This window comes from Heterocephalus glaber, unplaced genomic scaffold, assembly GCF_053883595.1.
Source record: "Heterocephalus glaber isolate CG9 unplaced genomic scaffold, H.glaber_assembly_v1.0 deba00001613, whole genome shotgun sequence".
NCBI classification, from domain to species: Eukaryota; Metazoa; Chordata; class Mammalia; order Rodentia; family Bathyergidae; genus Heterocephalus; species Heterocephalus glaber.
Window position 1 is genome coordinate 37693469 of NW_028258384.1, and position 18031 is coordinate 37711499.

The 18031-nt window shown below is 33.7% G+C and overlaps 1 protein-coding gene across 7 annotated transcripts in view; it reads right to left on the reverse strand.

Moving 5' to 3' along the window:
• Chrdl1 (chordin like 1) overlaps window positions 1-18031 on the reverse strand; it is a 134127-nt gene that overhangs the window by 104567 nt on the left and 11529 nt on the right. For all 7 annotated transcript variants that reach the window (XM_087196760.1, XM_004861434.3, XM_004861433.3 and 4 more), the window contains exon 3: window positions 4453-4565. In XM_087196760.1, coding sequence (XP_087052886.1) covers window positions 4453-4565 — 113 coding nt within the window. The remainder of the gene's footprint in view (window positions 1-4452; window positions 4566-18031) is intronic.

Sequence of the window (18031 nt, forward strand, 5' to 3'; positions counted from 1 at the left end):
ACTGGCAACAAAAGAAGATCTGGGAAAAATGAAATCAGAAATAATTACTCAGATAAGAGCAAAGATTTTGGTCATGGTGCAAGACATGATTAATAAATCTAGAGAGGACACAGATAAAAAATAGAGGGTCTGAAGAACATGATGGAATCCGAACACAGGAAACAAATGGAATCCATAAAACACATGCAAGCGGATTTCCAGGAGATTAAAAACTCCATTGAAATTCTATGCAGTAGAATGAAACAATGTAAGGATAGAATTTCAGATATAGAAGAAAAGATTGCAATTAGTGACCAGGAAAAGAAAAATTGCTTTAAAATTGTAAAGGAACATGAGAAATCAATCCAGCAGCTGCTAGATGATGCAAAGAAGAATAACATAAGACTGATTGGAGTCAATGAAGAAAGAGGAGAGAGTGCAGACGACATAAAAAAAATTTCACAGAAGTGATGGCAGAAAACTTCCCAAGGAGGGGAAAAGAACTTGACATACAGGTAAGTGAGGCATATAGGACTCCAAATAGCCTTGATCAAAAAAAAATCTACACATAGGCATATAATACTTAGGATTCCAGAAATCAAACAGAAGAACAAAATTCTACAAGCAGTGAGAGAAAAGAAACAAATCACACAAAAAGGAAAGTCCATCAGAATCACAGCAGACTTCTCAATGCAAACCCTCAAGGCAACAAGAGTTTGGAGTGATGTATTTCAAGTCCTAAAGGAAAACAGGGTCCAACCCAGATTGATGTACCCTGCAAAACTATCTTTCAAAATTGATGGAGAAATAAGATACTTTCATGATAAAGAGCACCTCAGGAACTTCATGAATACCAAACCAGCACTCAAAAAAATTTTAGACAATATCCTAGGAAAAGACAATGAGGATCACAACTCCAGTTAACCCACCAGAATGAATCCATTGGGCATGACAAATTAAACTTAAAGGGGGAGAATCCAACAAAAAGAAAAAGTCATGAAAAGGCTTTTAAAACTTTGAACTTCATCTCCCTAATGAGTGTATAATTTAATCTTATTATTGTACTGATTAGTATTTTTCTGATTCTAGAGTTGCACACCATTCCTTGTGCTATACTGGCTATTTATCATCTTCTTATGTCTACATTTTAATTGGGTTGTCTATTAATGAGCTGTAAGAGTTCTTTATATATTCTGCTCATAGGTTATATGCATTGGAAATATGGTCTGTTTAAGGACTACTTTTCATTTTAATGATGTCATTTAAAATTCTAAATTTTGAGGGAATCTCATTTATCAATTTTTTTCTTTTATACATCATGTTTTTTGTATCCTAGGTAGTTCTTGTCTACCCTGAATTCATAAATATTTTCCCTTATAATTTCTTCTTAAAGTTTCATACTTTTAGACTTTCTTATTTAGGTTCATAGATCCCTTCAAGTTATTTTCATGCGTGGAAATAAAGGGTTGAGGTTAATTTTTTATATGCAGATACCAGATGTTCTAGTGCTGTTTGATGAAAACGCTGTCTCTTCCTTGGCTCTTGAATTGAGTTTATATTCTATAAAATGCTAATGTTAAATAATCTTTCAAAACTCAGTGGACCATGTATGTGTGGTTCTATTTCTAGATTCTCTGTTTTATTCAAATGATCTATATGTCTTTCCTTACACCAACACTGCCTTGATTACTGTAGCTTTAGAAGAAGTCTTAAAATTAGGTACTAAACATCTTCCAACACTTTTTTTTAACTTTTCTAGGTCCTTAGTACTCCTACATAACTTTTAAAATTCACTATCCAATTCTTCATTTATAGCAAGTATACACAGACCTGAATTTTATACATACCTTGTGTTTTCTAATCCTGCTAAATTCAAATACAAGTTCTAGGGACTCCTAGAGATTTCTTCGTATTTTCTCTGTAGATGATCATTTCATCTACATATAAAGATTTTGCTTCTACTTTGCCAATCCTACTCTAATTGTGTCATTTCATTGCCAGACTATTTTGGTGGGGACTAGGTTTCAAAGTTTAATGGACAGGTAAAGAGTTAGCTCATCTGCCCTTGTTCCCCACCTTAAGGAGAAAGCATTGTATCTTCTCCATTCATATAAGGCATTCTCGCTGGAAGTATGGAGTACATGTCTTTAATCTGTTGAGAAGTTTCTGTTCTACTTCTAGTCTCCTAATAGCTTTTACCATGAACAGCTGTAGAATTTAGTCCAATACTTTTTCTGCAACTACTGACAGGATCATATGGCTTTTTCCCTTCCTCTGTTAAAATGATGACTTTTGGGGGTGGATCTTCCAATGCTGAACCAACACTGCCATCCCTATTACAAAACCACTTTCTACATCCTGCCAGATCTGACTTCTAACAGTTTGTTTTGTTAAACAAATTTCTATCTGTGTTCATACTTTTTTCTTCTATTATCTTTATCCAGTTTTAGGATTAGCACAATGTTGAGTTCCTAAAATGAGGGGAGAAGTGTTCCTTCTTTTTTCTGCTTTAATTGTTTGATATAATTTATCAGTTAAAATGTTTATGAGCCTGCTCTTGTCATATAGGTAGGTTTTCAAGCTAGGAATATACTTTCTTTAATAGGTGCTATTCATATTTTATATTTCCTCCAGAGTTAGTTTCATTAATTTGTCTTCCAAGGTACTTCTTAGAAGTTGTCAAACTTATTTCAAAACAGATTTTTGTAATATGCTTTCTATATCCTTTTAAATTCTGTAAAATCTGTGGTAATGTTTCCTAGATCCTTGATATTGTAATTTAAAAAATGTATAATTGATATTGTGTAACAGGAAGAAAAGGTCTAAATGAGCATGGGAAATGGAAAGGGTAGGGGAAAGGAAAAAAGGGAAAAGCAAAAATATGAGTAAAGGAAAAAAATGGAAACAAATTCTTTGCAAATAAGGAAGGGTGGAGGGGGTGAAGGGAGGGCAAGGGAAGGGGAAAAAAAATAAGAACCAAGATACTCATGTAATGGTACAAGATCCCAATGATGAATGTACCTGTATTTTATACCTAAAATGTACCAATAAACTTAATGGGAAAAACAATTAAAAAAAGAGACTAATAATAATAATGATATTGATGACAATTACGATAATAATAGTAGCTAACATATCTCGAAAATTTACCATGACCAAACACTGTTTTAAGTAATTTAAATTTATTGGTGAAATGAATCCTTACCACAACCCTATCAAATAGGTAATATCATTTTTCATTTTAAAGAAAGGAAGCTGAAGCGATCCAAGAGAGGTTAGATAATCTGTTCAATATAACATGGCTCATAGGTGACAAAATCAAGGTCAGAAACTTGGTCTGTCTTAATTTTAGAAATCTGTAGACTCTTAATACCTCCTGATATTACCTGAAGGCTACATTTCCACATGCTCAAAATTCTGAAAGCCCAAAATTCTGCTCAAATGGCAAAAGGATCAAGCTTGTAGGTCACTAGTCCTGCTTTGACTGGGCATGAAGAAGGGGTTGTAGTCCTTACACAAGGATACAGTTAAGAGTTGGTCTAAGACATTCTTTTTATGTGTTCAGAATTCTCAATTCTAAAGGATTAGTAAAAGGATTTCCCTCCCAATTGTCTTAATGCAGAGGTTCTTGGTGTTGCATTTTGCAGTGGTGATTATGACCCTGAAGAAATTTAACCACATCTGGGAACATTTTTGGCTGCCCCAACTGTGGTTGGTGCCACTGTCACCTAGTGGCTAGAAGATAGAGATGCTGCTAAATACCCTACAATGCACAGGAAAACCCCTATCAGAAAAAAGAATATCTGCCCCCAAAGGTCAATAGTACAAAGTTTAGAAACCATGGCCTAATATGATGTTAGAAGCATATTCAAAAAGAAAGACAACAGCTGTGGTCTTGAGCCAAAGCTATGGAAAGAAAATGGAACTACCTGCTTTACTGCAAAGATGACATCTAAGTTACTCTTTGAGATACTGGATAGGAGCCAAGGCAAAGGTAAGAGAACTCTAATCCTCACAAGGTATGGTCCAAGGTTTCTGGACCCTAGTCTTAATTAAAGTTATTGGCTGAGACAACTTAAAATATACTCTCCCAATGAATGCGTTTATAATATGACTTAATCTCGCCAATGGGCAGGCTTGGAAATGGTTTCCAAAAACTACTGTGTCTTGCAATATAAGCATTATATTGAGTTTCTTCCAAATACTGAGCTCTTTTGCCTTCTCCCACCGTGTCCTATATGACTGGACTAAAACACAGTAGGTATCAGTACATAGCAAATACGCAGAGATACCATGAAAATTGAGCCAAAAGCAACAGAGGAAAAAAGACAGGGGATGTTTCTTTTTCCTTACAACCAGCTTCTTAATTTCTTTTATGCCTTTTCACCCATGTTCTCTGGATACCTAGACATTGCAAGTGTCTCTCCATGCTGAGGAACAAACTGGAATATTGGATGCTATGAGGAACTATACCTCTGAGCAGATGCAATTCACACAGTAAACCAACCCATAAGGTTCCAGGTAAGGATGCCATCTCTCACCCACTCTGTACTTCTTATCTTGAAACATACAGTATGTCTCTGAATCTGTGAGGAAGGAAATGGAGAATATGTCTGTTAGAAATCATAGACCAAGTCACAAAAATCCAAAGGCAATCACAGATTTCACCGTTTCAGTATACGTACACCAAGAGAAAAGGGATAAAGAGTATTTATAGAATCCTTACTACTGGCTTCTTGTTTTACAAATACTGCTTACTCAATCCTTACAAAGACACATAAGATAGGTACTACTATTGATTTATTTCATAGAGGAAGGAAATCAAGAGTCATATAACCACAATTAGCTGAGAAGGGAATCAAATCCAGGTTTGTTTGACAGTTGAGGGCAAAATCTTTACTGCTCTGTTACAATAGTAAGATAATGTATCTTTTCTTTAATGGCTGTGTTCTTTTTCTTTTGAAATACAAACTAATGCCTAAAATATGAATGTATCACAACATTCTCAGAGCTACTTAGCAGTGGTATAGAAGCAACAGACTATAGAATTTGTTATGACTCTATAAATGGCTCTGTCTGCACATATTAACATCATTCAATCATTGAACAAATACTTGAGTGCTTCCTGTTGGTCAAGCACTATTCTAATTGCTAAAGATAAAAAATAAAGGTAAAAATTTCTACACACAGTCCCTTCTCCCATTCAACTTACAGACTTCCTGTCCCATGAAACACTCCAAATTAACTCAAACCACGTCTTTCCCTTTCTTAAAACAGAAATTTCAGGAACCAACAGCTCATCTTGTTTCATACCAGTTGAGTACATACCATGTTACTTGTCTTATTTACATGTTTTTTCAGTCAAGGTCCTCAAAAATAGGTAACATTTTTTTTCTTTTCTGTATATCCATAATATGTCTTAGCACACTATAGCTAGTAAATATAAGCAAATGATAACTGATTGATAAATTGAATTTCCAAGTCAAGTAGTTTATCTTCTTACCCTATTCTTCTAACTCCTGCTTGCCCTCATACAAGGTCAAAATAAACCATATTCTTCTCATACCAAATACATTAATTTTCCTCACTCCTGTATAAATTTCTCTGATCATTTAAATAAAAAGAAAAAAGAAAAGACAAATAAGCATGAAACTGAGAGAAGATATATTCAATAAATAATAAACAAGGCATTGGTATTGAAACATTTTTAATAATTCAAATCAACGAGCAGAAGACCAACAAATCCAATAGTAAAATTATCTAAGAATATGAACAAGTAATTCACAGAAGAAATTAGAACAATAAATGGATGTGAGAAGATGTTTAACCTCACTAGTAATCAAATTAAAACTACTACACCAATATAAATATATTATGTCACTTACTGCTTTAAAGATCTTCTATGATTCTTTCCCACTACCCACAAGATGAATTCAAATTTATTTTTCAGGCCTTTGCTTCCAGCTTCTTCAGAAAAATAAATTGGTAGACAGAAAATCTGCATTTGAGTCCTTATTAGCTATAGTTGTGTAATACTGAGCAACTCACTTAGACTATCAATTTCAGTTTGCAATATTTATGAAATATGGATTATATTTCTCAGTCAAATGTTGGAGGACTAAGTGGAACTCTTTTAAAACTATAAAGTCCTCTACAATGTAAAGTGTTACTCTACATGAGTTGCTAATTAGAAAGGTGATGCATGCTTAACGTAGAAAATTGGAAAATTACACAAATACAAAAAAAACAAAATCATATGAGCACAAATAGGAAAGAAATAGTGTACATAATTGCAGTATGAGAAAGCAACCACTTTTAACATGGTGATAAAATATAAATGGTCCACAGAAAATATTAGCCAGAGCAATTAGAGAAGAAAAAGAAATAAAAGGAATAAAGATGGGAATTGAAGAAGTTGTTATCATTATTTGCAGGTGAAATGATTCTCTACATAGAAGACACCAAACACTCCACCAAAAAACTTCTATATTTAATAGCCAAATTCAGTAGTGTAACTGGATACAAAGTCCACACTCAAAAACCAATAGCATTCCTGTACACAAATAACAAACTCACTGAGAATGGAATTAGGGAAACAACAGATTTCACAATAGCACAGAAAAAATGAAATACTTAGGGATCATTCTAACAAAGGAAAAAAGGAGCTATACATTGAAAATTACAGTACTCTGAAAAGGGAGATCAAAGAGGATATCAGAAGATGGAAAGATAGTCCCTTGCTCCTGAGTAGGAAGAACCAACATAGTTAAAATGGCCATACCCCCAAAAGTGTTACACAGATTTAATGCAATTCCAATCAAAATACTATTAGCATACCTCACAGAACTAGAGAAATCATTCCTAAAATTCATTTAGAACCAGAAGAAACCTAAAATAGCAAAATCAATTCTGGGCAACAAAGGCAAGGCAGGGGGCACCACAATTCCTGACCTGAATTTATACTACAGAGCTACTGTTATAAAAACAGCATGGTACTAGTAAAAAAAAAAAAAAAGGCAGACCTTAGGATCAATGGAACAGACCAGAAGAGGCAGAAACAACTCCAAACACACTCAGCCACCTTATCTTTGACAAAGGGGCCAAACATGTTTACTGGAGGAAAGATAGCCTCTCTGATTACTGGTGCTGGAAAAACTGGCTTTCTACTTGCCAAAGATTAAAACTAGACCCATGTCTCTCACCATACACAAAAATAAAATCAAAATGGATCAAAGGTCTAAATATTAAAACAGAAACACTGAATCTGCTGGAAGAGAGAATAATAGGTAGAACTCCTGAGGATATAGGAGTAGGCAACGACTTCATGAACAAAATCAAGACCGCATGAGAAATAGTGCAAAGAATCAACAACTGGGATCTCTTCCAATTAAAAAGCTTTTGCACTGTAAAAGAAATCACCATAGAGTGAAGAGACAACCCACAGAGTGGGAAAAAATTTTAGTCAGTAGTCCCTCAGATAAAGGACTAATATCCAGAACACACAAAGAATTGAAATAAATCAGACCCCTCAAATTTAAAGATCCAACCAAAAATGGGCATCTGAAATGAAAACACACCTCTCAAATGAAGAAGTCGAACTAGCAAATAAATATATGAAAAATATATTCAGCACCACTGATCATCTGAGAGACATGAATTAAAACAATGCTGAGATAATATCTCTCTCTAGAAAGAATGGCTATTATCAAGAAATCAACCAACAACAAATGCTGGTGAGGCTGTGGGGAAAAAGGAACCATTCTCCACTGTTGGTTAGAGTGTAGACTGGTGCAAGCATCGTAGAAATCAGTGTGGAGATACTTCAACAAATTAGGATTAGAGGTCCCATTTGACCTAGCTATTCCCCTACTGGGTATCATCCCAAAAGAATTAAAAGAATCATATCACAGCAATATACGTGTACCCATGTTTATAGCAGCACAATTTGTAATAGCTGAATCTTGGAAATAACCCAAATGCCCATCAACCAATGAATGGATAAAAAACGTGTTTTTTTATACAATGGAGTATTACTCAGACATAAACGAGACATTTATAGCTAAATGGATGCAACTTGAGACTATACTCTTAAGTAAAATAAATCAAACACAAATGTGTAAATATTGCATTGTTTCTCTGATGTGAGAAACTGAAAGGGTAAATAGGCACCAAAGTGTATAATAAATAATATGAAATAGGAAGAATCTGTTCAAAAGGAAAGGAAAACTGTGAAAGGGTAGGGGGGAAAAGGGAGAGAAAAGAAAAAATTGAGAAAAGAAAAAATAAAAACCATGTAATCTTTGCAATAGATACAGAAAATACACTTGAAAAAAATTTATGCCCATCCACGGCAGAAACTCTCAACAAACTGGGAAGAGAATTTCCTCCATCTACAAAACCCCTATAGGTAACTTGACACATAATAGCAACAGACAGAATTATTTCTCCCTAAGACTGGGAATTACACTAGAATGTCTGCACTTCCACTCCTGAAGATTTCAGCTAGTGAAATCAGGAAGAAGAGGGAAAAAGGGAGGGGGAAACGAAGAGAGGGAGGGAGCAACAGAGAGATATAAACAGACAGGGACACAGAGAGACAGAAACAGAAAAAGAGACAGATTATATACTAGATGTGAAAAAGAACTATTTACAGATATTCCTTTATAGCAAATTTCTATGCAGAAAATCCCGAAGACTTTATTAAAAAATTATGCTATTATGGATGGTAAGAGAATTTAGCAAGATTTCAGGCTGCAAGTCCAATATACAAAAACTAATCACATTTACAAATTTTATAACAATGAGAAATTGAATTTTGATAATGTAATATTTACAATAGGTCCCTCAAAACACAAAAATCTAATACAATATACACAAGATCTGCAGTCAGAAAATTACAAAATCCAGATAAAAGAATTCAAGAAAGGACTAAAATAGTGGAGAACTGTACCACATTTGTGGATTGGAAGACACATTATTATTGAATTATCAATTTTTCCCAAAGTGAATTATAGTTTTTATGTAATAGAACTCCAAATATTACCAAGATATTTTGCGAAACTTGGTAATCTAGTTAAAAATCTATATGGAAAAGCAAACAAAGTAGAATAGTCAAAACAATTTTGAAAAAGAAAGATGTTAGTGAATTAATATACAACTATATTTTTCAAGACACTGTGGTATTGGTAAAAAGTTACAGAAATAGATCAACATAGTACCCCAAAATGGACTCACATATATATAGTCAATTGATTTTAAATAAAAGTTCAAAGGTAATTCAATTGAAAAAGGATAATATTTTCAATAAATGTTGCTAGCACATTTGGATAGCTATATGCAAAACATAAAACAAAATGAACCTTATTTTGTATTTTATAACACATACAAAAATGAACTCAGGATGGATCATAGACTTTAATGCAAAACCTAATACATTAAAACTTTCAGAAGAATTCATAGGAGAATATATTTGTGATTTTGGGTTAAGCAAAGAGCTATAGATATGACCCTTTGGGATACTACATAAAAGAAATAATGTAAAATAAACCCAACCTTACAGAATATTCCCAGTTCCACCTTCCCATCCCCTATTACATTGCTGTCATTTATTTCACTTTCCTATAACCTTCACTTAATAAAGCGTTGTTATTATTTTGAATAAATCATTCCCTATTACATCAATTAAAAAAATAAAAGATTTTATTTTACCTTCATTTATTACTTCTCTAATGCTCTTCCTTTTTAATATAGGTTCAAGTTTCTAGTCTATGCTATTTTCTTCTTTCTAAATAATTTCTGTTAATATTTCTGCAAGGCAGGTTCTGGTGACATATTTTCTCACTTTTTGGTTTTCTAAGAAAATTTATTCTTCACTCACTTTTAAGAGAAAAATTTCCCAAGATATAGAACTTTCCCTTCTCACTTCATTTTTATGAAATCTCATATAATTATTACCCTTTTCCTCTATAGGGAATATTATTTTCTCTGGTTTCTTTAAAGATACTCTCTTTGCCTTTATTTTCTGCATTTCATATGCCTAGGTGTAAGATTTTTTTTTCATATATATCCTGCTTGGTGTTCTCTGAGTTTCCTGAGCCTGTGCTGAGCCTATGTCTGTCACTGAAGTTGGAAAACTCAGCCATTATTACTCCAAATATTTTTATTGTTTTTTCTTCCTTCCTTTGAAGTATGTAAACCTTTTCTTATTTTCCTACAGTTTTTGAATATTCTATTACTTTTGATCCATTTTTTTAACTTGGGAAGTTTCTATATGTACATCTTTAAATCACTCATACTTTATTTCCACTGTCAAATCTTGTAACAAGTCCATTGAAGGCACTATTTATTTTTGTTAGAGTGTATTTGAATTCTCACAGTTCTTTTTTAAATTCTTCCTTAGAGGTTCCATATTTCTCTATTCATATCATTCACATTCTTGTATATTGTATACTTCTTCTCTAGAATCCTTACATTTATCGTAGCTATTTTATATTTCTGGTTGAATAATCCCAAATATCTGACTGTGGTACTGATATTTGATTTGTCTCTTCAGATTTAATTTTAGCATGTTTCTTAATTTTTAGCACACTTTGAAATTTTTGGTTGAAAGTCAAACATGATGTATTGGGTAAAAGAACCTGAGGCAATAGACCTTCAGCATGAAGTTTTCTATTAATGCAGCTTGGAGTTAAAGTCTGTTTACTGTTTGGAGTAGCTATGACGTAGGGGCCAAAATGTGTTCTGGCTTCATGGTTTTCCTTTCTTTTGTCTTTAGGATACCTTAGAGATTCCCTTTTAAGCAGTGTTTGAAGCCTATAGACCTTTCACCTATAATCATTTATTATAATACAGAAGCCTTATTGATGCAGTCATAAATTGTAGGGAGGGACAATTATATAAATATATAACTATCTCTCCACCTTTTAAAACTAAAGTTTTACTCTGTAAGAGAAGTTATAACTAAAAAAAACCCTGAGAGATAGTATATAATTTTCCCATATACCCTCTCCTACCACACATGAATAATGTTCCTGATTATCAGTATCCTTTACTGGAGTGGTACATTTGTTTCATTGATGAATTTATATTGGCATATAATTATCACTCCAAGACTATATTTTACATTAGGATTTACTCTTGTCATACATCTTATGTGTTTGGATAAATGAACAATGACACATCTATCATTACAGTATCATATAATTTCACCACCCTAAAAATCCATTGTGTGCTACCTATGCACTTCTCCCTCTCCCACTCCCTGACAAGCACTAATTATTTCACTGTTGCCATAGTGTACCTTTTCCAGAACGTTATCATATTGAACCATAACTTATGAACCAATCCCCTGTTTGAACTATTGTATTACATTTTTTCCACTTCTTACTATTAAAAATTCCAAAACAAACACCCTTGTATATAAACCTCTGTGTGCAACACTGGTTGTTTTCTTAACATAAATTTTGAAAAGCGAATTTCTTGGGTCATTTTGAGTGCTTTCAAAGTCTTGATCTACATTGCCAAACTCCCTTCCAGAAAAGCTGCACTAATCTATCTTCCCATTGGCGTGGATGAAAATGTCCAACAATGAATATTTTGTTTAAAACTTTGACAATTTCATGGGGGAAAATAGTATCAATTTTTCTTCTTTTTTATCAGCAAGACTAAATAATCTATATTTCGAGACTAAGAGTAGGTGATCAAAACCATTTCTTAATGGAACAAACATAGAAAACTAAAACAAAACAAAACTTTTAAGGCAGAACTTGTATGTTCTTTAGCCAAGTCTGAGCAATACAACCTTCTTGCATAGACACAAAGTAGACTTCTGCTCCACAATATTCAAGGATAGAGTAAGAAGCATTTTAAATATTTTAACAATCCCAACATCTTTAACTTATGAGAGATGACTGAATTTCCCAAAACTAACATCTAAAAAGACATTTTCCCCTATCTTCTACATGTCAATGAAAGGAGAGTGACTATTTCTGTCAGTAAATATTCTCACTGACAAACACTTAAGTGATTTGCATTTCACATGTATAACTTATTTCAACATTTAACAAAAATTCTGAATGCATGTGGAAGCCAATCCATGAAGGGGGATCCTTCAAACAACATTATTAGGCTAGCAAAAATAGTCATATGAGTGTGGGGCCATTAATATGTAAATAGAGGTAAGCTAGAAGTTATGTACAGTTAATAGCATTCACATTACAAGGTAAAGTATTATCTGCATATTATGCATTTGATTCTGGATTATTTTCACTGCTTTGTTTAGCATAGTTGGAGGTTGACATCAGATTTACCTTTTTAAAATACAAAATAGAGGGGCCGGGGATTTAGCTCAGTGGTTCTACCGCCTGCCTCGCAAGCTAAGGACCCGAGTTCTATCCCTGGTACCAAAAAATAATAATAATAAAATAAAATACAAAATTGGATGAGATTTTGCAATCAGCTATGTGATCTGCATGGTGAGATGACTTACCCCTTTCTTATTTGATGTAAAAGAAATGGGATGATACAAGATAAAGATCTCTGAAAGACTAAGCAATCACTAAAATAAGATAAACTATCAAAATGTGGGTTTTAAGTACATTTACACATTCTAAAAATTTTCATTCAACTTGTTAAATACTCTTATGGGAAAGTATGTCTCTGAAAAGACAGTGTTCTTTATCACTTTTAAGTAAGTTACTTTTTCTTCTCTGAAATATCTTTAAGACAGATTATTTTACTGATGCCATTAAATAAATCACTTTAATATGTCTGAGCTTAGCATTGTTCATGAAAAACAAAGAAAACCAACCCAAATAACTGGTTTCAGCCAATAGATTCCATTTCCCCAAATTCAGCTTATAAGGAATACAAGGAATACTGTTAGACAAAGTGAAAACTGAATTATATGAATTTTCTTGCTCCAAATTTGGTTCAAAGGCCAGAGGTAGACAGTAAGTGTAAAAAGCAGCTAGGGAACCAGACCCTGGAAAATATGGAGCCAAATGAAAATAATGGTAATAATAAAAACAAAAGAAGAACTGACAATTGCAGTCTCTGTTATAAGGGTCTGACATTTATGAATTCACTAAATTTTTATAGGAATGTTACAAGATTGGTCCCATGACTACCTCCATTTTACAAATGAGGAATCTGAGGCACAGAGAGGTTTGGCAACTTGCCCAAATTGACATGATGAGTCAAGTATAGAACTGGGATTTAAACCTGAGTAGTCTGCCTTTGGATCCCAGAACTATAATCATTACATAATTTTTTTCCTCCTGCTATGTGGTCTTAAGGTGCAGGTCACTTTCTTTCAGAACTTTGAAAGTAAAGAGTATCCACACATTCTTAACCTAATCTTTTCTCAAATTACCCTTACACTCTACCGTTAAAGCACAGCTTTGATCACCTTTCAAAGAACCAGTGCTGTTTATAGTGAAGTCTAATCAGAATCAAAGCAGACCATATAAAATGGTGTGGATGGAAACTTTATTTTGCCTTTTATGCATCTACATCAGTGACTAAGCAAGCATAAAGTATAAAGTAGAGTTCATGTTCTCAAGGGCTTTGAAATCTCATTGGGAAAACAAGACTACCCCAGCTAAAGGTCCTTTTTCATTCTTTTTAAACCGAATACCACTCTTCTCAGATGTTCACATGACACTTACTCTACATTGCTGTACATATCTTCCAAATTGCTTATTGAAGATGCAAATATTTTACTCAAGCAATAACTGCTCATAGAAAGCTGACCCTAATGCAAACATAAATGGTTGTGTATCAGGTACATTAGTCTTATTATCTCAGTAGTCTGGAATTTGAGCAATTACACCCCAGACAGAAATCCCCAACTCCTTGACAGGGAAAAATTCAGGAACTAGAGGCAGACAAGAAGCTGACCAGTAACATCACTGGTGCTATTAAACAATGCTTCTGCAATTATTGATACTGATATTTTTACAAGGATATCACAAAAGTAAACACCATAATTTTTATGGAGTGGTTAGCACAAAACGGAGTGGTTAGCACAATTATTCTGATTTCTCTGTGAATACACTGGACAGTTATCAGTTTTCAGATCTATGATAAATTTCAGCACATGCTTGTAAGTTCAATCTTTTAAAAAGCTTTTGGCACCACCCTGGGGAGAATTTAATGAGTTATACAGCATAATCTACCATACTTAAAGTCCCAATATATCATCTTGGACAAGAAACACAAATTAGTTGATTTTACTATTAAAAAATATCTCATCAACTTTTAGGAGATATGAGGAAGAAAAGTAAGGTGATTCCTTGCTAAAATCTGAAAGATGCCAGCTGGAGAACTTACTACTAACTAATAGTATGTGAGAGTAGAATTTAGTCTCAAATAATTGCAATAACATGTGAGATGGACCTTCTACCTGCCTCATCATAGCTATTTTTCCAATGATTCAGGTGGCTTTAATTAAAAGTGGAAATCTCTGCTACTTTAGTGGCCTCTTTTAATAGGAACAATGATTACAAAAAGGAAACAGCAACAGAGATGTGCCACTATGCTATCAGAATTTTGCCCAATTGTTATTGCTTATCTTCCAAAATTAGGTCAAAAGGCCAATGACTCCATCTCCAGTCCAAAAGCAAGAAAACATTCTCATGGACAGTTTTTGATGAGTCATTACTGTAGATGCACCATCATCAGTATTATAATATTTATTCTATTATAACCTATATGGTCAATGGAAAAGGCGAGTTAAATCTGTGCTGTTTGTTGTATGAGTGGGCATACAAAGCAAACAAATTTCTTTTTAGTTATTTCTTTGAAAAGCTACTAAAACAATGAAAATAAAGGCATAAGTATGTCTCTTCTGTCATTTATCAAACTTAAAGCAGAATGTAGGAAAGGAAACATCAAGTAGTTGCACAATTTTTTTTCTTTATTTCTCTGACATGAGGTTCCTAGAGTTGAAGACTATCAGGACTTTAAAAATTCATTTCTAGGCTGTGGAAACCAGTATAAAAGGAAAAACACTAAGAAATCAAATTCCTTATTCTGTGTATGCTGCCTATTCTCTCATCCAGGAATTAATCATCTTATTCCTACTTGCTGGATCATTTGCTCCAAATTAATTCAACAATATATATTGAGTGTTCTACACACCACATGGCCCTCTCATAACTTGCTTTGTGGCCATTTCCGTTTTCTTATATCAGCTGGGCAGACTCAATAAGAAAAAAATGTTTATAGTACAAAGAGCTAAGCAAAGTGCCACCATTGGTTGAGATGAGAATTGAATATTTTCCATGAAATTCACTGTGCCCTTCTACTAGCTCAGACAACTGGGGATTGATAGTATTCTTTGTTTACTATGAGAACATGGGCAGATCGTTTCACAGAAAGGCTACTTGGCATGGTGAAATCCGGCCTCCATATCTTTTTCTGGCTAAAACCATCTCTTCCATGTCATGTGGCCTAATACTTTCAGCAAAAATCCAAGCTCTTATTTAAAAAAAGGAATGTAATCATTATGTACTGCAAACAATAAAAAATAAAAATTAATTAAAATATACAATAAAAATTAAAGAAATAAACATTTAAAAAACAAATTGTTCATATGAGCACCTCAGCCTCACAAGTCTCAGTTAAACGAAGACTGTTATTACTGGCTAGAAATATTTTCTATTTTATCAGATATTTACCAATTACATAGCAGAAGGGAAAAAATTATACAATGATTATAGGTCTTGGTTCTAAAGGCAGACTACTCGGGTTTGAATCTCAGTTCTATGCTTAACTCATCACGTCAACTATTTATCTATACATCAGTATCTATTTCTTTGAAAAGCTACTTGAACAGTGAAAAATATAAAAGCACAAGTACTTCTCTCCTGTCATTTATAAAACTTAAATTAGAATGTAGGAAGGGAAACATATAGTAGTTGCACAAGTTTTTTTCCCTGTTTCTCTGACATGAGGTTCCTAGAGTTGAAGACTATCAGATTCCCTAAGGACTTTAAGACTTCATTTCCAGAGTCCGGAAACCAGTGTAAAAGGAAAACAGCAAGAAATCAAATTCTTCATTCTGTATATACTGCCTATTCCCTCATCTAAGAATAAATCATCTTATATTATATATAGATACAGATATATATATATAGATAGATAGATAGATAGATAGATAGATACATCAGCCATGCGGAGATTACTGTTGATTTTCATTTTCTTCATACTTTTATGTATTTTCTGCACGTGTAAAAATGAACATCTATTTTTAAAACCAGAAAAAGCATGTTAACTTAAAAATTGCTTAGAGTATCTGATAGTCGACAATACAATCTAGTAGACATATTAAACCTCCATTTCTTTAACATATCTATGTTTTGTCTTCCAATTAACTAAGGTTACTCCAAGTTAAAGTCTTGGCCCATATTCCTTGACTACTTACAGGAAGACCTTAGTTGAGTTATTATTTAATATTTGCTCTCTTTCTTTACATAGATTCAATAATGAAATGGAAAATAGAAAATGAATTCTTCTATGAAAGCAAGGTTATAGATGGCCTCCTTGTACTACCTAGAAGTTGCTTCGTTTAAATATCTCATTATCAGTTCTAATAAGTGGTAGATGGGAGGTAGAAATAGTCTGTTGATGAAACTGTAGTTTTCCAAATAAACCCAAAGTTTCTCCTTCAAGAGGCATAAGCCAAATTTAGAGTGCAAGTGCTACAATCTACCAAACCACATCTTAAATATATCTACTCTTTGTACTTTTTTCAGATGGCCTCTATTTTATTTCATCTTTAAATCTGTTATCTCACACCTACTCTTTCATCTCTATTCTGTATCTAATCTTTTTTAAAGGATCCCGGCTATAAATCTTAAATGAATAAAATTTTCATTTCATTGACTGTTACAACAGTAACACCACAGGGGCCTGCTCCAAGTAACCAAAACCACGGCTTTGGTTCCCATTGTCCCACCTCCCCATCCCTATCTTGTCCTTTAGTTCTCTGTATAAAAATAAGAATTCTCAGTTCCTGAGTAAAGAATCTTTAGTTCAAAGAACATGAGTGACTCAAGCACAACAAGCAACAGAAGACTGACCACAGAAGACTGACCAGAAGCCAGGTCTCTTAACTTTAAGCATAGTCCTCTTTCCATTGGAAAAGGACATTCCAATCCTGCTGAGAAGTCATGGAAATGTAAGAAGCATGGGCATCAGGGTACATATTTTTAACCTTCTTCAATGAATGAATTGGCTTCTTCAATGAATTGCCACAGGCAAAATGGTATAGTGAACAGAATTTGGAGACTTGCATCTTAGTTCTGACTCTGGCTGGGTATTCCACTCTGTTCTTGCAATTTGGTCTTATAATCTGACATTACTGGGTTTCAAATTTACATCTTAAAGTAAGACGATAACATCACTTGCCTTGGGAGTAAGTTGTTCTAATAAGTTCCATTTATAAGTTAACTATGTGCCAGCCACTGTGCAAAAGCACGTGGTGTACAGAATGTCATTTATTCTTCAAATGACCACAGTGATGAACATTATGCTATTATTTCCTCCACTCTGCTGATACAAAAGCTAACACTGGAACAGGTGAGTAACATTCCAAACATACATAATGCAGTCATGGAGCTGGTGATGGAATCTAGGCTAACTTCAGACCCCGATGTCAAACCTTTTGCACTCTCCCAAATTAAAAAAATTATTAAGAATATACTTTGAGGGGCCGGGGATTCAGATCAGTGGTTCCATGGCCAGCCTCAAAAGCGCAAGTTCCTGAGTTCGATCCCTGGTACCCCCCCCAAAAAAAGAATATACTTTGAAAAAAAGCTCTAATTTTAAGCTATTCTTTATTGTACTTCCACTTAATTAAAACATCTAATATGTGGGTAGAAGGCCTGATTCTTTTTATTGTCAAATAATCTCTTCATATGTTCAAGGAGAACCTAGAAAACTCATGCCTTTTTTGGCCAGCTTTCACAATAGACAGGTGCTGTGTGGTTGTACTTTTCACATCTGAAATTTTAATAATCTTCTTACTTCCCTTCAACCTTTTGGTGGT